Genomic DNA, 26,156 nt, shown 5'->3' with positions numbered 1-26,156 from the left:
CTTTAAATTCAGCTTTAAACTGTACTGTGATTATAAGAATTTTTCATCATTATTATTATTACTACTAATACAGAAGATGCATGGGCATTTTAAGAAAAGTATTTGTGTGGTATAAACATTCCAGTATGTAGATTTTGACATAAAATGGAAAAAAAAATAGATACTTTTTTTTTGGTAATAAGGATCTAATATAAAGGATATAGTAGTCTATCTCAAAAGCAACACACCTAAGGAAAATACTTCTGTAGCAGACTACAACATTTTGTAAAGCAAATCTACTTTAGACAATCTGGACATGTGAAAAGGGTTTTGGCATTTGATTTTAAACAAAAGATAAAAATACTGCCAGACACAAAACCCTCTTATATAATTGACCATGTAACAAACACAAACATTTAGAGACTCCTGACATGCCTTTAGCATCCTGAGTACACTATTTGATTTCCAAAAGCAGTAGTACATTTTACTGTAAAGTAGCAATATATGCACATATTTCACTCGATGATGACAAACACCTCCACCTACTACACTTAATGTATTTCTCAGCATTGGAAACCTTACATGTACTGTTTTACATAAATGGAAATTAGTACAATACTTTCTATTCCCTGAATAGTCCTCCTACTCTGTTTCACACACTATCCTTTTCCCACCACTGGTACATAAGCGAAACAACAGACGTATCCAGAGCCTATAAACACAACTTGCAAACCACAACTTTCACATAAAATGAAATGTGTAAGAACTGATGCTAGGTAGTAATAAAAGCACCTCATTACAACCAAAATCAAATTTTAAAACCTGTGAAAGAACCCTTCATATACAAGCACCCTGAAGTTCTACTGTGTTCCATTACCCAGTATTACATTATTTCAGTAATACTGAAAGAAAAAAAAAAAACAACAAAACCAACCCCCTGAACACAGAACCCATGAAGAAACTCCATATTAAGCATTAACTGATTAAAAATGTTTGCATCAGCTATTTTAGAATTGATAATATTTTCTAATAAAATACACTGAAAGCTTATTCTGACAGCTAATTTTTAAAGCACAATAAAACATATCACAAGCTTAACGGGTATTTTTAGGAAGGGGCGCTGAACTGTTCCTGAAGTCACTTTGCCTATCTCTTGTAATAAAGGAATATTCAAAGATTTTATTCTTATAATTTTGTATTATTTCAGTGTTTACAGTTGTACACAGCAAGTCTTATTGCTGTGGACTGCAATCACAACTTCATAGTTAAGGGCAGAGAAGTAATTTAAAAGCACTGTCTTCATCATTCTTCCTGATCTTTTTAACAAAAAGAGTCATCTTTTAAAGTAGATTCTCAGGAATACTGTAAGGAAAAAGACCATTTTAAAACAACACAACAAAAGCTGACACACCATTTTTTACAAACAGGACAGTACATTAACATCTCCCAGGATTAGTCAAAATGGTACACTCTAACAGCAAAGCTTTCCTAGATAGTCACATTTCCTAGTCACACTCTTTCCTGTTATCTAGTTTATGAACAGAAGTGTCCTAACTCACTGCTTCTTAGGAGATGGTACAACTGAGTGTGCCTTCAGCCACCAACAGCAAGACAAAGAATTACAGCATGTTGAAATCTATTTTCCTGAAAAGAATTCCAATCCTAGTTTATAATCTCATTGCAGAATTTCTAAGCAGAAGTCTCATAATCACAAAAATATTTACCATGGGCACTGATTATCCAGTGCACCCTTTCACCCCTACAAGCAACTGAGAGTCTGTACAAGCTTCTTGCTGGAGCAGGTAGAAAATGAGTAGGCCCAGGACTTATTAATTTAACTGAAGTCCATATGATTTAGTCTAGCATAGGGCTCCACATTTTCCTTAAAAAAGGCATTATCACAGATTTTTAAACACGGAAAGTATAGTGGACAACTCCTGCTAACAAATAGAATACAAAGGCTCTGTTTAAGTCTCTTTTATTTAACATCTGCTTTACATATTAAAAAAAAACAAACCAAAAAAACCACCAAAAAACAAATCCAAATATTAAAAAAATAGTATTTTTGATTTTTACAGAAACAGTTTGAGGAGTCCAGGGGTTGGATAAGATTTTTTTTCCATAAGGACAGCAATTTTTGAGTTTTGAAGCTGGACAGCAAGAAGTATAAATACTGTACGGCTTAGTAACAACCTTAATAAATAGTAAGGCTGATATGGACAACACCGATAACTGCAATATACAATGCAATTGGCACAGGTGTTTTCCACTAGTGCTAGCAAAAGCTCCCTATAGAGAGGTAAGGAATTCCATGAGAGGATCCTGTTTTCCTCTAGCTGCGTACCCCTAACTCCTACGAACTTGAATGGAGGAAACACAAGCTCACCAAGGAATTAACAGGCCTTCACAACACATGCAGAATGTATGATGCACAGTGTTAGTCGCCTTTTTTCCTCCCCAACGCAATGAAATGCAGAGTAAAAAAAGAAGCTTCATTTTCTCACTTTAATAAATTAAATTGCATAGCATACAAAAATCTCCAACATATTCAAATTTTCACCTCTCTTAAGCACATAAAAGTCCAAATTATTTTCTCAGCAAGTTCAATTAAGCCAAGGCTAAGCAACTTTCCTTTTCAGTACTTTGTAGAGTGCAAGTATGATCACAATGGCATAGTTACACAATAATTGGTCTAATCAAAGCTATATAATGTTAGTATTGTGAATGAAGTAGTGTTGCTCATTAGCCTATTACAAAAGAATTACTGTAAATTCAGCCTACGTGCAGCATCACTTCCTGTGCAAACAAACACAGATAATGCAACAAGCTTGAAACACTGCCAAGCTGGCAGACTGGCAGCACAAATTATGCAAAGAACCAGAAAGCCTCCAGTAGATTCAAGAGCTTGGAGGATAAGAATGATTAAGTGTTTCTGTGTACAAATACACATCACAGTAATGAATCAGACTAAATTTTCCAATAAGGGACTTAACTGCACCAGCTGGCCTTCTTCAGCAGCATTATAATGTGAAATGATGACATCCTAAATAGTGGTGTTTGCAACTTTCACAAAATCTGCCCAAAGTAAGTCTTTTGTTTTCCTTCTTTTTTTAAAAGCTTATTTTATTGTTCTTTTTTTAAATTATAAAACATTGCAGCACATAAAATTACAGGAAAGCTACAAAGATATACTGTTCCTTCTTCTCTGCTTCTTTTCCTTTTTTCTAACCAAATGAGAAAATCTTCCATATCAGCTCTAATAGATTAGCTTTCAAAATTGCTCAGACTACTTAATACAACTACAGATTTGCAATTACATCCTTTTTCTTTATTAATCAGAAATTTAGTCTAAATTAAAAGTCTGAATTAAAATCCCTCTTTCCTTTGTTGCAAAGGAGGGGAGATAGCAAAATACCTCAGGTTCAGAAGTATGTTTTGGAAATCTAGGATACATGTATCCATACAATATGAACAAAAAGAATACATATGCATGTATATTCATTCATATATATATGTACGTGAACATATGTATGTACACATAGGCATTATATATGTGTGTGCATTTTTTTCACAAATAAGCCTCCCACATATTTGGAGTTCTTCACTTTTTCTGCTTGGGAGCATAATCTCAGCCGTGCAGTACCCACATGAATAGAAACAGAAAAGGTTTTGGCTTTCTTTCACAGTGTTACTCTGAGCTTCTGTCACATGACCCAGGCTAATCCACATCATGCTCCAAGGCCAAAACACTCATCACTTCCAAGCTAAGATGGAACATTTTCCTCAAGTTAAAATACTAAGGTGACCAAACACAGGGAAGAACTTCTGATAATCTACCTCATTTAAAATGTATTTAGACTGATTTTACACATTCTTCAAAAAACTGGAAGAGGACAGAGTCCAGGGCATAATAATAGTCTACATGACCAATGACTTGAACCAAATGAGCACTTCAAAATGTCATTTAAACTAAAACCCTGAAGGAAGTTGTAACAAGATTAAATGCTACCACAAAATGTATGAAGCTATACAACTCCTCTACCTTAATGAAGTAGATTAGGTGATGCAACATCTCTACCACTATCAGCTTCTGTGAGTCTCTGATAAAGTGACACTCTAATACACTTTAATAGTGAAACTGTCCTGACTTGAAGACTGTACCCATAGGCACAAATATTACAGAATTTTTATTAATCCCTAAATTCAGGTCCTACTCCACACAGGCTTGGGGCAGGGAACCATTGTCACTAAATCTAATTTCATTTCACAGAACTCTGAAGTCACTAATTCTTAGAGAGTGAATTCTGTACTTCTCACGTTCTGTACTGCTCACCTCTACCCAGCTGCGGACCTTACAGATGTCCAGCCTGCACATTTCTCTGGAACAGTGAGGGGTTTTTTTAGAATTGCTAGTATCACCAGAATCGGTGGCTTAGCATTTACTGAGAACCAGTTACTACTGCTCCTTACTCTGAAACCTAAGAATAAATTATTGGAGAAGGTAAAAAATCCAAAGAAATAGGGAGTTTGATATCATTACACAAGTAAGTGCTGTCTGGTCTTTAAACATTGTTATTCCATCTTAACATGCTTTGGCAGAGACAAATGCAATCTATTTCTGCCATAGCAGGGGATGTTGTGTCGATCTGCACAATTCACATAAACTCATAGGAGCATAGCAGAACTTTGACAGTGGGGGCAGGGGATATTATGTCTTGTGGGGAATTCATAAGAGATCTACATCTGCCTAGAAAAACTGCACACACCTTCAATGCACTGAATAATTTAATGCCTCCAAGCACTGATTGATTAAATGTATCCAATCAATTTTACAGTACTTTTGTTCTACTTAGGGAAGAAGAAAAAGAGATTGGTTTTTATCAGATTCCACTAGGATCAATGAGTAAGTACAAGATTAGTCACTAGGTTCTAATATATCAGACATTGATATTTCCTTGGAACATGATTTTTGGCCCAAAACTTTCGCAATTTCCTAATTTTCTGAACTTGTAGACAAATCATGTTGAGAGAGTCTTCACCGGTTTCCAGCTGTAAGCAGTCAAATCTAGGAATGGGCTGTACAATAAGTAGGTCTCAACTGAATTCATCTCCTTTATAAATTGTCTCCTGCAGTGGATTTGAGATAAAAGGAAAGAGAAGCATTTGAAGACAGAGCCCACACCTCCTCTTCTTTCTTTCACCTTTAAGTGTTGCACTTAAATATTTTTGACAAACACAGAGTACAGAAAGGATTCCAATAAAAGTAATTCACCTGAAACCACAGGCACTGTCCCATGTTTACTGTTAGGCTTACATTAAAATTCTCTGTTGCATAGCAACCCTCCCCCCTTTTTTCAGGTTTTCTTGCTCTTCATCTGCAGCTAACCTACTGGCTTAGAACTTCACCTATACACTGTTTAGTTTAGTTCTGCAGCCTATTATTCACAGCATTCAGTCTTAGTGAAAACTACAGTATGTGTCAATATCATAATTTTCTGTTTCAAATCTAAAAGAAAGTTAACACACTATTCATCAGGATGTGTAAATAGGTCACCACTGGACTAACTTTTCCAGTTTTCTGAGCCTGGTTAGTTAATCAGCGGGCATGGCCTTAAAGAGCTCCTACATGTCATAGTGTCTGCACGTATCCTTTCTTTCCTCGCTCAAGGTAGCAACAAGAAGTACATGGAGATTTAAGGATTTATCTCTACCACCTGCTGCCCTCAATATACAAAAAGTACACATTCCATTGTGGGCATTATGAAATGTCCATTACCACCTACAGCCCTCTGCTCTGACTCTTCCCTTTTTATTCCTCTCCAACTGTCTTCTGGCAGAAAACTCACATAACTTCTTTCCTCTTCCCCAAGCTCACAGGGGTGAACTCATAGTTGCCAGAGATTCTTAGTACCGCAGATGCAAATAACTAAATCTCCTGAGAGTGAAGAGCTTGGAAACTAAAATGAGTAGACGATTCCTCTTAGTGTGATGAATATCCTGCCTGTCACTGTAACACTCTCAATCAACACATCACAGTATAAGCAATATTTGTTTTCATATTCTGCAAGTTGTATTTATAACTGAATAAGGCATACTCCAAAACATTTCATTATTTCATGTAAAGACCCTTTATGGGTTTTTTCCCCATAAAGCCCTTTCACTTGACCAATAAAGATAAACTGGAAAGCACAATGGGATAGCAAAACACCATTCAGCCAAAAGGAAAAGTTAATGACAAATTCCTAAATTTCAAAGAATCAATGAAAATTCTGTTTTACACCATAGTTTGAATTATCTGTTTATGATGCATTCAAGTGCCAGCAGATACTGCCTTTCCACAGCAATCCACATGGGAATAATATGACCAACATTTATATACATATCCTGCATGTTTTCCCCTCAAGTACATTATCTTTCTTTCACAGCATAGAGCTAAGTGTATAGCACACAGAACACAGTTTCCAACACAGTTAGAGCCAGCAGAGATGCAAATGCTGTTACCTGCTACCAACAAAAACCTTGCTCCTTTAAGCACGTCCCTGTGTTTTCAAAGTCCTGGTACTTCCAAGTATTCTCACAACCAATGATCTACAACACCTATTTCATCTTTTTTGTCAAATGCTATTCAGTCTTTCCAGGACAGTGAAATAAATCCCCCTGTAGGCCCTCCAATGTTCCAATGCTAGCTCAGACCTTAGAGGGCTTTGGAGGAATATTTCATGGACAGGACAAAGGATCCAAAAGAGGCTCTGACCCCCAGCTGTAGTTCAAGACGTTTATTCCAGGTGGTTACCAGAAGGGAAAGAGGACGAGTGCGGAAGAAGAGGGCCTTATCTAAGCTTCTGCCAGGGAGGGATAATTGGAACACAGCCAATAGGGTCAGAAAGGGGAGGAAGGGTTAAACTACATGGTTACAGGCTCTAGGGGTCTCTGAGGGGGGAGAAACCATTCCCCAAGGGAATGCAACAGGACAACACATAAAGGAAGCTCTTGTGGTGTGGGCCTGCAGGAGTGTGCTAGGACTTGCCATCTTGGCAGTCTACCAGAAAAGGAAATGAGCCTTGAGAGGAGACTGAGGGGAGACCATGATCTCAGCTGCCATGGAAACTGAGGAAAGAGCAAAACCATAGGCTTGCCTGACCCACAACTCCATAAAAAGGAAAGTGAGACACAGTAGCTGGTTTTGAAACCATACAAATGCAAGCACACTGCAGCAAGATCACAATGCTGAGATCCCCAAGTTAATAGAAATTTTACTACTTCTGAAAGAACAGGTAGAATCATCACTAAAATGTGCTGTCACATTAATTAATCCTGTTGGGACCTTGTCATGTCACTACCATATCATGTCACTACCAGCCTTGCAGGTGGCTGGGATATCCACCCATGCTTCACTGTGTGCTGCTGAGGGGCCCTCAGTAATCCAAATTTGGCTACAATAGTTTGGAGATTGTACTGTACAGAGAACACCTAGGAGAGCACGGACTGAACAACATCTGCCTATCTGTTTTTTCTGCAAGTTAATTTCTTACAAACCACAAAAGAAATTACTAAATTGAGTCCTCTATTTGATACAATTATCAGACTTCACTGATTAGCAACTTCTCTGTTTATGCTATTACCTAAGGAAAGTAAAAGAATTTATAAACAGAAATTTATGAACTAGGTAATAGGGCTGCTTGGGAATGCTGCTTCCAGTAATAGAGAATTCCACTATAAATCAGTGTATTTCAACTTGATGACAGTACAGAAAAATCTATTCAGCTGTAACTGAAAGCTGCCTCTTTCCCCAGGGGTAGCACAAAGGTGCCCATAAACTTTTTATTTATCTTGGAAGCGTGCAAAGTCTCTTCTTCCCTGAGTGTCTCTTGGGGATCATCTTTGCCACTGTATCAATTCATATATTTAAACTACTTTTCCTGTGCAAGAGTCTTGGGAAAAATCTCTGGAACATCTATGGATGTATACATACAGCAAATATGTCCAAATTAAAATCTATGGGCAAATTCTTTATGAAGAGTTCCCAGTAGTTCATGAAAAAGGTCTCAACTGTTTTTTCAGAAAACATCCCCAACTGCTTTTTCTTAATTATTTATATTATCTGATCCTAGAAGAACACCACATGTGCATACACACAAACTAAGCAAAACGAAGGATTACTGGGATGAAATTCTGTAAATGTTTATTCACAACAGATTACACGCAAATGATGTATTAGAAATGGATACTGGTAGATAGGTTATATTATCAACTGTCAAGTTATGCTTTCTCATCTAATTTTTACCAAGACTCATAGAGGGTGGACTAGTCCTTTGGGAACTCTGGGAAACAATGGCCCTACTGATGAGTATGCAAACTGTAGATACAAGTGAAGGAATAACATGTTGGGCAAAGAAAATCCATAGTAGTAAAGAGATCCAGCAGACATGACTGTTGTGTTTATGATATTCATACTTTAATCCCACCATGTTACAAAAAGGTCAGAAACCGCATGAAGAAAAACCTTTTTAGAAAGAAAGCACAAAGGAAATTACTTCTTGTATTTGGCAATCTGGGGGAAAAGGGAGATCTAAGCTTGGGAAAACCCCACCCTGGCTCAGCACAGGTAGGTAGAAAATTGCTTAATCTACTTTACAAGACCAGATTTACAGTTCTTTTCATGATCATCAAGTTGCCGCCATTCCAAAGGTTCCCATTATTGACTGCATTATATTCAGGCAAGTTTGTCTTTTAAAATATTACCTTTCTAAAAGAGTACTAAGAACTGTGGGAGGAATAATACAGGGATGAAGGTTGATGTCAAAAAGTTTCTTAATTCAACCAGAATATGCATCTTCATCTAATCTAAAAGAGTTTTCAGTCGTCACCTACTGCATGTATACTTAACTAGGAAATGTCATTATTGTCATTGTTTTCCATGACATCTAATACCTCTTAGAAATTTTGAATTATGTTGTCTCTTCACAGTTAACACTCATATATTCCTGACACTTCATATGCAGTTGAAATCAGGCTACCTACCTTTGTCTGATAATAATTCTTGCACCATATATAGTATCTTATCAAACTAAAATGTCTAGCTCTACACTGAAATTAATATAAACAGTGTAACTCCACAAATACTGTTGATTTTTTTTTGTTAATTAAGTACAGCTGCAGATCGAGAACAGTTCAAACTTTTCCTTTCACTATGTACTATCTTGCTTGTTTGAAAAGCTCCAGATGGATGTATTTAACATACCTAGACACTTGAAGAACATTCCTTGTATCATTCATAAAACTGTACTTGAAATGATCCTCTTCCAACACACAAGGAAGTCTTATTTTCCTCAGCTCTTTTCAGCCACTACTGAGTAAAGCACTTTAACAGACACTTATTTAAATCAATTTATTGAAATTTAGACATTCTACTGTGTCCAGTTTCCCATAATAAAGTGGGAAAAAAAGGAACAATCTCAAGTCGAAAATGCAATATGACTCCATCTCCTTAGCACGCAACAGTCATGACTCAACTAAGTTCAGGTTCTACATATTCAACCATACTAAGTACGGTTCAGGTCCTACATATTCATATTTCTGCCTCAGATAAAGCCACAAAAATACATGAATTTATTATATATTTTCTTCTTACATTTAACCAGTCCAGCATGCAAAGTAAATCAGAATGCACAGGAGAAAAAGAAGAGGGGAAGAAACCCCCACTAATCTCAAACAACTTACACTGTATCAGGCTGTTACCTACACTTCAGCAGGCAGTTTTGAGTTCTCTAGCTTCATATAAGAAGTGATGATGTCAAGGTAATTGTTGGAGTCTAGAACATCCCTCTGGCCACCCTGGAGGGTTTGGAGACCGGACAGGGGGGTCTGGGATCTGTACAAGGGGGTCAACCAGCCTCACACAGAGCCCAGGAGGACATTACCTCTGATCCCTGTCCATGGGAGTGAATGCCCACATTGTATGAAGAATCACAAGCTGGGAGAATTCAAAATAAGTAGTAGTTAGTTTATCATAGAATGTGAATGTAGAATCTAGGATTCTCAGTATATGGGGTTGAAGAGGCAAGATGGAGGAATTGGGGAGTGGCCCCTGTGCTCCTTGTTCTTGCTCTCGTCCCCCATTTTCTGCTGAGTTGGATCTCAAGGATTGGTTTAGAGTAGAAATGACATGTTAGCATAGGTAGTAGGTATTGGTACAATTTTGTAAATAAAAAGTACGTTGTGGACAGTGGTTGGGTCAGGGGTACTGTACATAAGGTGCGGGGCTCTCTGATCCGGCCCAGTCCGCCGCATGTCCTGCTCTGCTGGGGATGCCTCGCAGAGCTGAGAAAGAACTAAGATAAGGTACCCTGCCAGGGAGGCCTGGCAGAGCTGAAAAAGAACTGAGAGATAATGAAGAATAAACAACCTTGGAAACATGCACTGGCGGACTCAGCTTGTCGTCTCTACCTCTGGTGTGAAACACTTAAGGCAAAGAGAAGACGGAAAACCTTATTACCTCGGGGAACAGCAACCCAGAGGAAACTCCCAGGGAACAGCAACCCTGGGGGAAAAACCTTATTACCTTGGGGAACAGCAACCCCAAGGAGAATCTCAGGGAAAGTTAACCTTGAGAGGTAATGTACAGCAGTAGGATACTATCACAATAATTTTATTCATTTGGTACTGGCACAGTGGTTATTTCCCTAAGTGTATCTGTACCAGCAGCTTGCAATATTACATATGTATAACTTCTAGTTAAAACAAATCAAATAGTAAATATTATAATCAAGCTATGTATACATAATGACTCCTAAAGCCCACTTCTACTCTGCTCATATGTTAAGTAATTAAACTAATTATAATGGATTTATAGTTTACAAGTCAGTCATGAACACTACAAAAATGTCTACAGGATTAACTCTTGAAGTACTTACCTGTGCATAAGCCTTCGGTGACTAATGCAAACTGCAGTTTGTTGATCCTGTGCAACACACACTTTATGGCGACTACATTTCATCTTCAAACATGGATCTTTAGCCGGACCTAAAGCTGAAAATAGTTTTAGACAGTTGTTAACTGTTATCTAGAATATGAAATTAGGGAAGCAACACCACACATAAAACCCACTCAGTATGTGGAGGGGGTTGGCCTGCTGCTTGTACAGTGCTGGACTGAAAGGAACCAGGAAAATATACAGTTGTTGTGCAGGTAAGTAAATACTCCCTGCTATATTCTAACAATCGCCACTCTCTGACTGCCATCCCCAAATGATGGTATTGCCACCTTGAAAGCAGTTTCCCTTAAGTGCTTACTAAGACACAAATGGGTTCTACCAACTCAACATTGTGGTGAACAATGACAGTGAATTTACTGAGAAATTATTACTCAGATGAGATTTCAGTAAAAGAAAATGTAAACTAAAATATGCAGGTGAGTGATTTGTGTGACTCCATCTTTAAACATAAATTCTACTCCCCTTCTAGGTTTCTATTTCTGCTTTGTGGGGGGTTTTTTTTGTTTGTTTTTTGGGGTTTTTTGTGGTTTTGTTTTTGTTTTTTGTTTTTTTTTAGCTGGTCCTTTAGTCATTATCCATAGTCTTTTCTGAAGCACAATTCCAACTTCAAAGAGTAATTTCTGGCTATAATACTGGAAAAGCCAAATAATGGAGTTTGTTGCTTACTATTAAATTTGCATTTTTCTGAAGTAGCCATGCCTACATGGCTATAATATAGAAAAGCATCTGCCAATTTAAGCTCTCACAAGGGCCAACCAATTTCTCCCTTCTCCAATCTCCATGGTGCCTTTTCAAGTAATCTAAGTATTCCAAAACTGATATTTTACCCCTATTGGTATCATTTTTTACATCAAAAAAGCTATGAACAACTGGAATTCAGTTTTCCTGTGTTCTTCCCATTAGCTTATTACTGTCCAGCATTCAGTTGTATTTCAGAAATGCTCTTTCCCCATTTCTTGCATCTGCTTATAAAATAGCACAGAATCACAGAATATTGAGTTGGAAGGGACGCACAAGGACCATCAAGTCCAGCTCTTGGCCCTGCACAGGACATTCCAAACAATCACACCATGGGCCTGAGAGCATACATTTCCATATATATTTTCTGAAAGAAATTTCTTCTGTACTTCACAACCAAAATAATCTTTTAACCACATCTCTGTGTGACCTGACAGAGGATATAACCCAAGCCTGCTAACCGTGCATGTACCCAGAAAAAAAGAACCGAGCTGATCATTAGTTTCAGTTCTGACACAAGATGATGTAGTGCTAAGTGTAATTAAATGTAGTCTGAGCAGTGACTTTTTCAGTTTTCTTTTATAATACATTCATCTGTGCAAAGCAAATACATCATATTATCATCAAAGCAGAAAAGTGATGGAATCATTAGTATAATAATAATTCAATGCCAACAGAAAAGAAGTATTTTGTTAATTGCATCAAAAGATGAATTCTTCTTCCACACATTTTTATTTCTACAGCAAACTAGCCATGAAACCACTACAAGTAATCCAGAATAAATCTGATTACAACAATTCTATACAAATGGGAAGCAATGCAGAAAAAAAAAAAAAAAGACTGAACTAGGGTTAGAGAGTCAGAGTCAAAACTAAGTGGAGCATAACCTTCTCCTATCTACTTCAGTTTTTAGATTCCATTTAAAATATTTTCTCTGCTTTAAGTCAGGCAGAATGTAATGCCAGCTACTAGTAATCATTAAAGCTACTGGTCCAAGTACCTCTTCCCAGAATGTTCCCTGATGGAGACACTAAGGTAGTGATACTGGAATATGGTCTATCTTCAGATAACTCTTCTGTAAAGTAGAATAGGTTAATGAAGTAATAAAAAAACCCATGAGTAACAGAAATCTGGAATCATATAAGGATGCTGAGTTTAATACCAAGTAGGAAACAGGTTTCAGGAAAAAGAATGAACATGGGAGATCATGTAACCATTCCCACTGAAATGGTTGCTTCATTTCCAAAGTTCTTGGGATTCTGAAGATATGTTTTGACAATTCCATCAAATTTAGCTAGCCATAAAATACGTTTTTGGCAATGTGTTACATTTTGGCAAAATATTACAGGCAGAACCCAACTTTATAAGGAAAAATGGTAATTTCCCACATTGTCATAAAGACAACAATTTGATGGGTATCAAATGGAAACCAAGACATATAATTTACTGATATAAGTAATATAATCTTTTACTATTTGCACTCAGTGCTTATCATGCCCTGTATGTAACCCTTGATCACCTCAGGTGAGTTATATACTCACTAAGGAAGGTGAATAAGCCAGCAGAGCCATGGGTGCCAAAATCACAAGACCATTTTTATATTCAAAAGCATGTCCAGCACCCATGGTCTTGCCACTGACACTAATTCACATTTTCACTCCATGACCTGCTGAACTTGCTCTGTTAGCTATGAGCTCCCTGTAGAAGTGTTTTGTCCTCGCGTTACATGTGATGCATGACCTCCCTTTTCCCAGTACTTTTTCATGAAACTTTCTTAGTTACCAAATTAAGTTTTACTGATGCAGAAGTCAGAGAAGAATGTATATCCTTGGAAATTTTTTTTGAACGGCAAGGGAGAGATCAGATAAATAACTGATAAAAAACTGCAAATTTTTGGAACGTGAAAAAATGAACTAATTGAAGGGTCAATGTCTGCCTGGATTAACAACATGCCAGAGGATAAAAACAAGAAAGAACACAGAAAGAAATGTTGCTAGAAACCATGGAAACCACTATGAGTCTTCCTCTTTTTCTCTTTGAACATCAGATGCTCTAGTCAATCCTACACTATAAAGTACATAGCACCCACATCAGATTGCATTAGCGATTTTGCCAGCTTTGAAAGGACTAAAAAAAATTATATATTTACAAAAGCATGGAAATGGCTTGCCTATCTTTTGAGTCTGTTTTATTTGATACTTAGAACTGACAAATGAATAATTTTCATGAGAAATAAAGGCTAAGCCACAAGAAAAACAGTTTTCAAAACCAGGGTCTGAAGTTGTTCATGCTGAGGAAGAACGGTAATCCCCTTACAACGCAGGGACATGTCTGACTATGTGTCTGGTCTCTACAAGGAGTCATCCTAAATAGCTTAAACTAATATGAAAATGCATAAATTTATACCAGGAAAAGTACCATAGATTTCTGCTAAGCATGTAACTCATTTATATCACAAAATACATGGCACTAAGTCTTTACTTCTTCAGTCCATCTTCTAGCTATCCCTAACAAAACATTCCTGGCAGTCCTCCACCTTATTCAGAATATGCAGACTTGCATAGACAACACAGCATGTTTCTTTCCATTTCTGCCAAAATAAGCAGCTTTGAAAAAGTACAATATTCCCACCAAAATCATCACAAGCATCAAAATCCCCCAGTGGGACTGATGTGTTCCTCATAGCTATTATCTTCAACGTGAAACAGGTATCAATCCAAGTTTTTATCCAATTATTAAAATATCATCATATTTATGAAAATTAGAGGCTTTCCCATAATTGAAGTGAAAACATCAATTGTACAGCAAAATTACACTGCTGTTAAAAACTGGTAAAGGTTTGCACTACAGGAAGGAGACTCTAGATGTAACAAATGTATTTATGTAAATCTTGTCAGAAATCATCTCTACTACTGTATCAGCTGACTTCCTACAATGTCGAATACAAGCAGCTTCTAAAGATGCAGGTCTGATCTTAGCTTTAACAACTTGATAATGTTCAGCTTTACACAGCTTCTAATATTCAGAAAAGTATACTTGCTACAGGTTATTTGTCTGCATGCCTACTTTACATTTGTCCATGTATCTGGCTACACTACCATGAAATGCCATTCTAACTAAATTTCAACAAGGAGAAAAATATCACTGTCACAAAAAGCATATCAAAGGTAAAAATTGTTTTTAACATCTACTATTTCTCTAAGAACTTATATTGTAAATGACAAGTAAGTCGCTCTGTGATTAGGAACTTCTGCTGACTTTCCATTAGTATGGATTTGTTCTTCTCACATGGTAAGGAAGCAATTAATATTTGAAAACTTGATTCAATTCTTACTAATGGATCTATTTATTTATAATTCAAATTTGGGAAAGCAATTAAGAAAAACTTCCTGTCATCTTTTCTGTAAGGTAATTTACAGCTAGCATTCTTGAAAACTGACATTGGTCAGAACATCATTTTTATAGAGAATATAATAGGAATATTCTTAATGGTAGCACTGGGGCAGAAATCAGAGTAAGTTATCATTATTCCACAATCTTTTGAGTGCATTCTAACATGTTCCTTACTTTCCACTTGAAGTAAAATGAAAGGTGAAAAAAAGGTTAAGGACAAAGTTTTCAGACTTAAAGTCTATTTTTTTCCTCCAATGTTTTGATTCATTTCTGATGGGCAAAATAAGAAGCAACTACATATTTTGTTTCCATTTACCAAAACTTTAGCTATGCTTTGCACATCTCATGAGTCATTTAATTCCACTACTTTAAAAGGCAAGTCTTGACTTTTTTGCCTACAAAGTTTTCTTGTTTGACAATGCAGGGAGAAAAAAATTAAATTATCTAAAAGTTTTAACTAAAATATCAATAATCAGGTCAAATGCCTAGGTTATAACCCAAGGCACACAGAGCTGTAGAAGGGAATGACTCATTGCCTCCTTGATAAATCACACAATTCCCAAAGGTACCGAGAGACCATGAGTATCCTTACTTCTGCATTTTGAAAGATGACAATTTCTTGCCTGCTATAGCAGGATTTCTCACTGACAAGTGTTGTGGGTCTTGATAATTGTAGAATCCCAGCACCACAATTCCCAGTAACAGTAGGGAGGAGAACAAGTCAGAGCACATAAACACTCAGTTGATATTGTCAGCTAACAGGGAGCTCAGATAAATGTTTAATTAAAATTAACAGTGGTAATGGTTATCTTTTGCCTAAATTGTAGTGATCAGCATTCAAAATTTGCATGTGCACATATAAATCCTCCTCAGTCACAGATGGTTTGAACCCACACTGCTGTGGATTTGTAACAAGAAAAGCCCTTCTTACTATGCAACATGTACTGAGAAAAAACACCTTTTAACTTCAACATGAAAATGAACCACTGGGCAGCTAGAAATCTGAAATTTATAAATAAAAATGAGAGAATAAACAAGAAATAGCTTACCTCAGTAACTTGATGGGAGCATTCTGAAAAAGAAGAATCTCAAATTTTTGTTTCTTTTCCCAGGGACTGTATTTGCCATGTAAGATTCACTATATAGCATAAAAAGCAGAATAGGTAACTACAGCTGGATGTTCACAAGAGGAATCTTCCTGAACACTAGTTCCATCTGGACACATGAATATACAACTTCAGTAAGACGGCTAGAGTGGAGGTTTTTCTGTAGGTGGCCAAAGAAGTGATTGAAAGTTCAGATTCAAATCCCTGAACATCATTGGTTGTCTAGTCTGGTTTCTAACTTGTGAGCAAGTGCTTCAATAATTAAAGTTGTTATGTGTATGGAGGTAGCTTCTACCCAAGAAATTCTCCTCTCACGAGTGCTCCAAACTCTCCATACTGATGACTCAAGGACAATTGTGTAAGGTCTCTATCAGGCTTCTGTAAAAAAGCACCACTGTTCCTACTGTTCTATATTACTAAGCTCTGGGACGTCAGTACCGAGTTTCTAGCTGCCCTGCAATGGTTGTAGTTACGCTACACAAAAGTTCTGATAAACAAATAAACATCTAATACAAATTTATAACCATCTGACACTGGTTATAACCTTATGACACAAAGTACTGCATATTTCCATTTTGCTCACTGCTGCAAATTTTCTAAAAAGGACATAAAAATGCCATTACACTGATTCATAACACGGTACCTGGTATTCTAGGTTTTGATAATATAAGTTAAAATAAGTGCTAAAAATATAAAATTGAATCTGCCAGTCTCTGTTCATCCTGTGGAACAAACCCACTAAAGCTTAGTCTCTTTTTCAAAACTTCAAATACTTCACTCATTCTTTCTCCACTCTCTTTAAAACAGTCATCTTCACTGACTCACACTTTTTTAAGCCACTTGTGCAGTGACTAAATTATAAGAAATTCTCCCCCTCACAACTATCTATCATCTCTGCTTCAAAACAATTCCCGTTTTTTGTGTTTTGTCTTTTGGGCATTACTTCAAAGTTTACAAGAGAATAGGTTACACATAGCTCAAAAAGAGATGTAAATGAGAAATTCCATGTAGTCAATCAAATGCCCCCCTTATCATTATCTGTGACAATTCAGAAATGATCCTGTTTATTTAAATAGCTGAAAAACAGTTATTTCAGACTCAGACTGATGTAAGTGCCAACAAAATTAAGACAATTATATTGAGTTTCTTCTATATATAATAAGGAACTCTCAAATATTCTGCAAAGATACCCAAACCCACTAAGACAAGGAGAAATGCAAGTGCACACTTCCCTGGCATACTTTTTAAGTTTTCAACAGCTTTAGTAAAGCACTTTTTTGTTTTTATAGCAAAGTGTTCACTTTCTTGATTTGGCAGAAAAGAAATAACACCTTAAGACTACTTGAACATTCACAAGTGATATATCACCAACAAACAGTTAAGCATTATATTATCCTTCCCTAAATACACTAGATCATAATTTAGAAACATGCTAGCTGTGTTAGAACTGACTTCTGGGTTCTTGAAATTGGGCAACAAGGACCAAGAAACATCTGCAGACCTGTAAGAGCAGAAATGCATCTTCCTGAAAATTCTCCCACCTATTGTCTCACTCTCCAAGATGATTATTCTTGCAAAAGAACATGCTAGAAGATACAGTGCTGGTGAAGCCGCACCTCGAATCCTATGTTTAGTTTTGGGGCCCTCTATACATTGAAGTGCTGGAGCATGTCCAGAAAGGGCAACACAGCTGGGGAAGAGTCTGGATCATAGAGCTGATGAGGAATATCTGAGGGAGCTGAGGTTGTTTAGCCTGGAGAAAAGGAAGCTCAGGGGAGACCTTATCACCCTTTATAACTCCCTGAAAGGAGAGAGTATTGAGGTGGGAGTTGGTCTTTTCTCCCAGCTAACAAGTGATAGGACAGAAAGGAAAAGTCCTCAAGTTGCACCAGGGAAGTTTAAGATTGCATAGTAGGAATTTTTTCCCCCTGAAAAGATTGCCAAGCATTAGAAGAGGCTGCACAGGGAAGCGGTTGAGCCACTGTCCCTGAAGGTAGTTAAAAGATGTGTAGATGTGGCACTCAGCAACATGGGGTAGTGGTGGGCTTGGAAGTGCTGGGTTAAAGGTTGGGCTCGACAATCTTATAGGTCTTTTCCAACCTTAATGATTCTATTTTTGTCTCTTGGAGAACACTAATTTCTGTATTTCATTATGTATTCTTAAGTTACTTAGGGAAAACTTTAATCATAATTTCATTTTACTGTAATCAACTCCAGCTTTTGAATTTCTTAAACCAGCTAAACCAGAATTCAACAGACTATTCATATTAAGTATCTAATACATCAGAAATATATCTGCATTTTGAAGAAGCTTGGAATAACAAAAATGACCAGGAAATGTACTTGCAGTAAAACTGAAATTTTAACCTCAACAAAAATTCTGTAAAGAATATCTTAACAATTTTTATATTTGTAATTTTAAAGATTAACAGGTTTTTAAATACAAGAAGAAATTGGTCAAAAAGGCAACTTCTAATATTTCAGGTTTCATTCTTCTATTCAAGTAAAACTATGTACAGCTTTTTTTTCTTCTTTACAGTCTTTGCTTATTGTTTGGTTCTTCTAAAGGGATTTATTAAACTATTTCTTTTTCCCTCACCATTAAACTAATGTTATTTCCAATTTCATATTCTTAATACATTCCACTATTAGCTGCTTTACATGCCTTCATATTGAATTTCTGTGGCAAACATAAGCAAATTAGGCCTTTCAGTGAGCCTGTAAAGAAGAAGCAGTCCTAGTACACACCAAAATATTTTCAGGTATGCAGTGCTTGTAGGACTTGACCATTGTCTGGGACATGCCAGCACAGTGGAGAGAAGCTGGACTTCTAAAGTGAGAGATTTGCAGGACTAAATTTTAGCAGGTTTGTAGCTGCAAGGGAACAGTTTCACACTCCCTTTTCTCAGCATGCTGCCAGCTCAAGAAGCTCTGGTGCTGTACCTCTGGACAGTCACTATCACCCTGCAACGCATTTCCACTTTTCTGACACAACTATTTGTGGGTCTGAACAGCCACCTGAATCCAGGATTTGGCCATGTTAAAAACCAACAAACAAAAAACACACTTCTTATTTTATCTTATAATAATCCTCAATATGATGACTCTAGACATAACATCAGGGCATAAAGTAAAGGTGTCAGGACAGCAGGAATAAGGGCTTAGACTGCTACTGAAGGCAAGCAAAATCTTTTACTATGGGCTCAGTGTAGCCTCAATAAAAATCCTTTCTACAGCCTCTTTTAAAAATAGCGATAAAATTTAGAATTCATTCAATGATCCCACAAAATAAATATTGAAAGAATTTGCAAGCCATAACTAGCGAAGCAGATGTGTATTATGCTGTGAACCTGAGTTAGGAGCCAAGTCTGTGAATTGTACAGGGCAAGGCACTTCTGTGATGTTACCACAATAGATAAATTTGTAAAAGAGAAATAATAAAAGAATCATTTAAACAGAGCATCGGATAATTAAGATAAAACACCATGAAAGCGTTCCTCAAACATCTACAAGAGATCTTTCCAGGCAAGGGCTAGCTGAAAGTATCATAAAGCAGTGGGAATTTGTTTAGGATCTAGTGTACTTCATTAGTGAGCAGGATTCCTAAACATACCTGAATACCTGAAACTGGAAACTGTTCACCAGATTAAATATAGTTTAGTCTTAACAGTAAATAAACATGAAATATTTTTAAAAGCTTTACAGTTCTGCTCTTTTTGAAACTCAATGTCCTCCTACAAAGACACCATTATTTATCTGAGAGAGCATTTTAAAGTGCTATGTGATACATTTTAATTGTAAAGCACTGCAATTTATCATGAAAGTGATGGATATATATTTCTAGTTTAAAAACATCAATAGTTCTATAAAAACTAGATCATGAGAGCACACATCAAATGCAGCAAAATTAATTCTACACAACTGCTTTCAGTCTTCAACTAATGGATCTTCATTAAACTCTCTTATGACTTCCCAGGGCTTGGAAATGAGTGAATCAAATTATTTTACTGAATATGACTCTAAATTATTTCAGTTCACTGTACAGAAATATATTTGCAAATTATAGAGATATGTTTGCATATATCTGGATATCCTTAGTTACCCAAATTATTATAGAACTAGGTAGATGAAATACACAGAGCTATTAAACTAATACAAGCGAAATAGTTTCAAAATATGGTTTAGGTGTACAACAGTATCTACAAAATTCCTGCTGTAAACAGACATCTAATATAACCTAATACTACAAAAGCACAAAATAATTCAATGGAATGGTCTACAAGAAATTTTATAAATACATCTACAAACCAACTACACATTCAGGGTGTTCAACCTCTACAGAAATGTCATGCTGCATTTTTTTTCAGTTACATGAATATACTCCACTTTTCCTCCAAAGTATTTCTATTGAGCAAAGGAAAACATCCTTTCCACTTCACAAAATTACAGCAGTGTCTTTGTATATGCAATTTTATTCACTAGTTACACCCTGCAAGCTCTGCTACCATGTATAGTCTAAAAATAAAATGCACCAGAAGTATTCTGTATATTTTTATCTGATGTAAAAGTGGTGTATGAAGAAAATGTGTCAGAAAATATTGTGTGTGTATGGGGAGGTTAATTTGAGTAAGCATTGATAAAGCTACTGAAATAGTCAACTTTGAATGGTCCTAAACACAAAACATTCTACTTGCTTATTTCTAAAACCACTGAAGGAGCAAAACTTGCCTTTTAGCAGTAACTAAATATCTAATATCTAATAGAACACACAGATTTATTCCAACAGTAATAACTGCCCCACATAATTGTTCATTAACAAGTTACATTGTGGTATTTATAGAAAAAAAATTATCAGTGGTCTATATACATTTATACACATATAAAATATACATTCAAAACATTTAAATATGTTTTTCTATCTTCTAAGGATATAAGCAAATGAGTTCAATGAGAATAAGTTCTCTTTTTCAAACAAATGTCAGATGTTGCTTTAAGAAATGGTGGTGGTGGATTGCAATGTAAATTGTAGTATTTTTCCATCTTTTAAAATAGATCTTGCAGCCCAGGAATAAATACCATTATACATTTTCATAGTAAGGGCTACCCTCCTAGCATGTTTGGACATGTATTTCCATATAGAAACTCTTATTAATACAAATAGAATTACACAGATCTGTCTACATGAGCAATTCTGACACACTTTAAACCATTAACGTAAGAAATGTGCTAAAGTATGGAAGAATTAATTAAAACACTATTCATAGAATCATGAAATATTAAGGTTGGAAGGGATCCTAAATATCATCTAGTTCAAATGCCCCTGTTCACTGCTGGCAATGAAACTTCCATTAGACCATGTTAGTCAGAGCCCCATCCAGCCTAGTCTTGAACACCTCTAGGGATGTTCACAGTCTCTCTGGGCAACTTGTTCCAGTGCCTCACACCATCTTACAGTAAAGAATTTCTTCCTAATATCAAATTTAAACCTAGCTTCCTCCTGCTTAAGGCTATTGCCTCTTTTCCTATCACACGTCCTTGTAGAAAGTCCCTTCTCACTAGCTTTCATGTAGGCTCCTTTAGGGACTGGAAGGCTTAAATTTAATAACACTCGTTTTTATAATATGCACAACTACCAGTTCCTTGAACTACAAAATTTTCTAATATTATAACAAAAAAATATCCCTCGCAAGTCAGTATCCATTGTGGAGAAAGTCTTTGAAATTGAATAAACACTATCTTCGCAACATATTTTTATCTTGGTCTCTTGTTTACAAGCCCCTGCATTGTTTCTTCATTGTATTTATGCCTCTGGTGCTATCAGAAAAGACAAAGTCCCTGAAGCCTTTCTCAGAGCAATTAAAAAAGTAACAAGATTCTCAGCAGTTTTAAAATGGCAGCAATACACTTTGAAACAACATACAGGAGGGGGATTATATTCACAGTAAATATTAAGTTCCAAAGCCTGGGGAGGGAATGTGTAATGGGAATATTTCCTGCATTTGTTCATAGTATTCTCAGCTTAAAACTGTTGTACTGCAGCATTCCCATAGCTCCAGCTGCATTTTGCCTCAAGATAGATCACTTGAATGCGACAGATTCCCAAAATTGGTTTTCTAGATCATCTTTTATCCAATGGATATAAAGAGACATTCAAAATATTAATAATTTTGTTCTTGACTGCAAAAGACTTATTAGACTGCATGCCTGTTTTTTGTCAGATGTCCTACTAAAAAGGCATGAGTTCTTAACTTAAATATACAAATAAAACAGAATCTTCCAAACCTCATGTTTTCCCAAGGGAAATTTTAAGCTACTTTGGAGGTTTCTAATGCTCCCATATTTTTCTCTAACCAATAAATGTTTGAAAAAATCACAGACATAAATCGATGATAAGGCTGAATTTCTGAACCTCTTTAAATCAATTATTTGAAGACAGAGAAAATAACACAAACAAACAGAATTCTGTTAGTATTCTAGAACAGGAGCACAAATATAATTACTTAAATTATTACTATAATTACACAAATATAATCCAACACTACTGGCGATTGATGAGAGACGGAAGACTGATTCGGTGATCAGAATTCGATTTTACTCAGGTTTCCCAAAAGCTTATATACTATTTCAAACAGGTTAATGATTTCTACTACAATAATCAGGTTAAAAATCACACAGAAAACTCATGCATTTTACAACAATTCTTTGCTTGCAGAAGTTGATTCCATCTTCTCTCTTCCCGTAAGCAGGTTTAATCCCATCTCCTGTAATTTTCACAGTTCTGTTTGTTCCTGCCATGGCATCTTGGTTATCAAACTAGCTATGCTAATCAAGTCTGACTCTCTGTCTTGTGTATTCCCAGATCTCCCCCTTCTGTATTAACCAAGAACACCCCTTTGATGGCTTTATTAATTAATCTCTGCACACACTGAAGCAAGCAAGGTATCATAACTAATACAATTATTATTAAAATCATTACATGCATTCCTATCCTAGGAAAATCTTTTAGCCAAGGTGTCAAACCCCAGCCACTAAACAGGTTATCTAGCCAAGATCCAGATTCTACTTTTAGTTTAAACACACTAAAATAAAAGGAATAATTATAACAATACATAATATAATGTCTAATACATATAAGCTTATTTTAACTAAATTTCTAATTTATTTATGGAGTCTTCAGCTTCTTAGGAGTTTATTCAGCTATTCAAATCTATCATCTGTTTGCAGGTTTTACACTTTCTTTTACAGCTGAGGCTTCACGATTTTGCAACATAAACTTTATCTGTCACTAGATTAAAAGGAAGAGAAAAATTTTGAAAAGCTCTGACAACAGTAGCAAGTTTAATAATTTGAGGGGATTTAAGTCTGTCATTGAACAATTCAAGAAATTAAAAACATACAGGGCTTTGCATAATCTTTCAGCAGGAGTGTCCCCGGCTCCCCCCTTTTGTTGTAACAGAAGACTTTTGAGAGAGCCATGGGCGCATTCTATAATTGATTGTCCTGTGGGTGAGTGAGGTATGCCTCTTTTATTAGTGATACACCATAAGGAGGTTTGCAACTCTACGGGAAATGTATGCAGGTCCATTATCTGTCTTAATCTGTTGCGGAATTCCTAAGGTGGCAAAGGCAGCAGCGAAATGACGGCAGGTGTCTTTCCCTGTCTCTCCTGTGTGAGCTGAGGCAAACAGAGCACCTGAAAAGGTATCAGTAGAAGCATGCACAAATTTCAAGTGGCCGAATTCAGGAATGTGTGTCACATCTGTCTGCCAAATTTGCAGGGTCTGTAGACCTCTTGGGTTGACCCCTGTGTTCACATTAGGAAGGGAGCAACACTGACAGTCAGGGCATATAGAAATAATATTAGAGGCTTATGCTGGAGTTAATTTAAAAAGTCTTACCAAAGCCCCAGCATTTTGATGGAAAAAGGAGTGACTGTTTAGCTTGTTCTATTTTTTTAGGCAAAACATGCTGCACTGATAAGGTTAACAAGTCTTCCTGGGCATTACCTTCAGTGAGAAAGCCGGGTAGATTGGAATGTGACCTGATATGCATCACAAAGTAAGGAGCCGTCCTTTGGTCTAACAGGGAGACCAGCAGTTTTAACCAGGAAAAAAGAATGTCATTTTTAACATTTTTCAAAACAGAATTCTCTGCTCTCTGTACAATACCTGAAACATATGCGGAGTCAGTAATCAAATTAAAAGGTGTGCTGAATTTCTGAAACACTCTGACCATGGCAGCTAGTTCCACTATTTGTGGAGACCCTTCAACAACAGCAATATCAGATTGGCAAATTCCAGCTTCAGGGTCCCTCCATACCATCACTGATTTATGGGTTTTCCCAGACCCATCTGTGAATATTGTCATAGCTTGCAAAGGAGTCTCACTTCTCTTTGGCTTGGGGATTAAATTAAAAGACGAACTTAATAATTTGTGTTTAGGCGGATGGATAGATATCTGCCCTGGGTAATTCTTTAAAGCAATTTGCAAATTTTCAGACATCTGTAGCAACCAATTCAAATAAAACATTGTGAGAGGTAGATACGATCAAAATCTTTCCCAGCCAAAGAGGTCAGTCTTTGACGAGCCTTGAAAATCAACATGGCCATAAGCTCATCTTGCATGGAAATAGTCTTGGGAATATTGTTAGGCAAAAAGACCCATTCGATAATTAGCAGAGGGTCTGGTTTTTCTGAGTCCCACTGAAATATTAAGGCATAAGGCTGTTTGTTAGGGTTCAGAATGATTAGCCACAATGGCAGTTCTGGAGCCCATCTGGCTGATTGCCTCTGAGCGATAGCATCAGCTACCTTTTGAAGCGCAATTTGTGCTTCTCTGTTTAAGCGTCTGGGTGATAAGAGGTTGGGCTCTCCTCCCAGGAGGGCAAACAATGGCTCTAAATCTGCATTTGAAATCCCAAGCAAGGGACATACCCAATTTATTGTTCCCAGCAATTTTTGAGCATCATGTAATGTGTTGATTTCAACTGAAATTTGCAAGGGTTGTGCAGAAATAGAATGCATGCCTATTCGCCAGCCCAAATATTTCCAGGGAGATGCCTTTTGAACCTTTTCAGAAGCAATGGTGAGGCCCGCTGAGGTAACACCTTGGCAGACAGCCTGCACTGCTTCCTCCACTCGACCCACAGTTTCTGCAGAGATAAGAATATCATCCATATGTGAAAAATGTGAAATGATTAATTCATGTTCTTATGGTTAATGATAAATTGAAAACTATAAAAAACTGTATATATATGTGTTGTATGAAAGTATAAGTTTCAGGATACCTTGTAACATTTTGTTAAACCAAATTATGAAAAGGCAGGCACCACCCCAGAAGCTCACATTCAGAAATAGACAAAAGGTTTACAGGAAAACTGGCAGTCTCCTCAATCACCAGGAGGAGACCCATCAAGATAAGGCGGCAGGGCCATCAACACCACCAGCCGACACCCTCACCGAGCATCAAGCATCATCATCCATATCTGGGACCATTAATCAGCCAGGAAATCTGCAGAAACCAGAAATTAACACCTTACCGGAGAGAGGGGACTCTTTTCAGCTGAGCCAGAGACACCCATGAATTTGAATAGCTAGCTTGGACACAAAGGGGAAAATGAGGAAATATTGCCAAGGGCAGAATAAAGTGTATAAAAACCAAGCCCCGAACCCGGCAAATTTGTGAACCTAGGGGGAGACAGCAGACGGCCAGGTTCTGTGTCTCAAGGTTAACCCTTGGCATTTTCCCGGGTAAAAATTGTCAAATATCTCTGCTGTTGATGGGTTTACCAAAATTCTGTAATTTAATCTTTTGTTAAAAAACAAAATTATTATTTTAATTGGAATATTGTATTGGCATTTATAACACATATAATGATACAACAGAACATCAGGCATTTGTTCCCGTATCGGGCTCAGGGTTTTTGCCACATACCACTGGCACAAAAT

The 26,156-nt window shown here is 36.7% G+C and overlaps 1 protein-coding gene across 1 annotated transcript in view; it reads right to left on the bottom strand.

The window, feature by feature from the left end:
- Positions 1-26,156, bottom strand: part of SPOCK3 (SPARC (osteonectin), cwcv and kazal like domains proteoglycan 3) — a 215,418-nt gene that overhangs the window by 111,321 nt on the left and 77,941 nt on the right. Inside the window, exon 3 of the mRNA XM_063424260.1 lies at positions 10,893-11,007. Coding sequence (XP_063280330.1) covers positions 10,893-10,975 — 83 coding nt within the window. The 5' untranslated portion in view covers positions 10,976-11,007. The remainder of the gene's footprint in view (positions 1-10,892; positions 11,008-26,156) is intronic.

The sequence above is a fragment of the Prinia subflava genome (assembly GCF_021018805.1).
Source record: "Prinia subflava isolate CZ2003 ecotype Zambia chromosome W unlocalized genomic scaffold, Cam_Psub_1.2 scaffold_2cwr_NEW, whole genome shotgun sequence".
NCBI classification, from domain to species: Eukaryota; Metazoa; Chordata; class Aves; order Passeriformes; family Cisticolidae; genus Prinia; species Prinia subflava.
The sequence above is the reverse complement of the archived record's forward strand: the minus strand, read 5'-3'. Positions and strand labels throughout refer to the sequence as shown.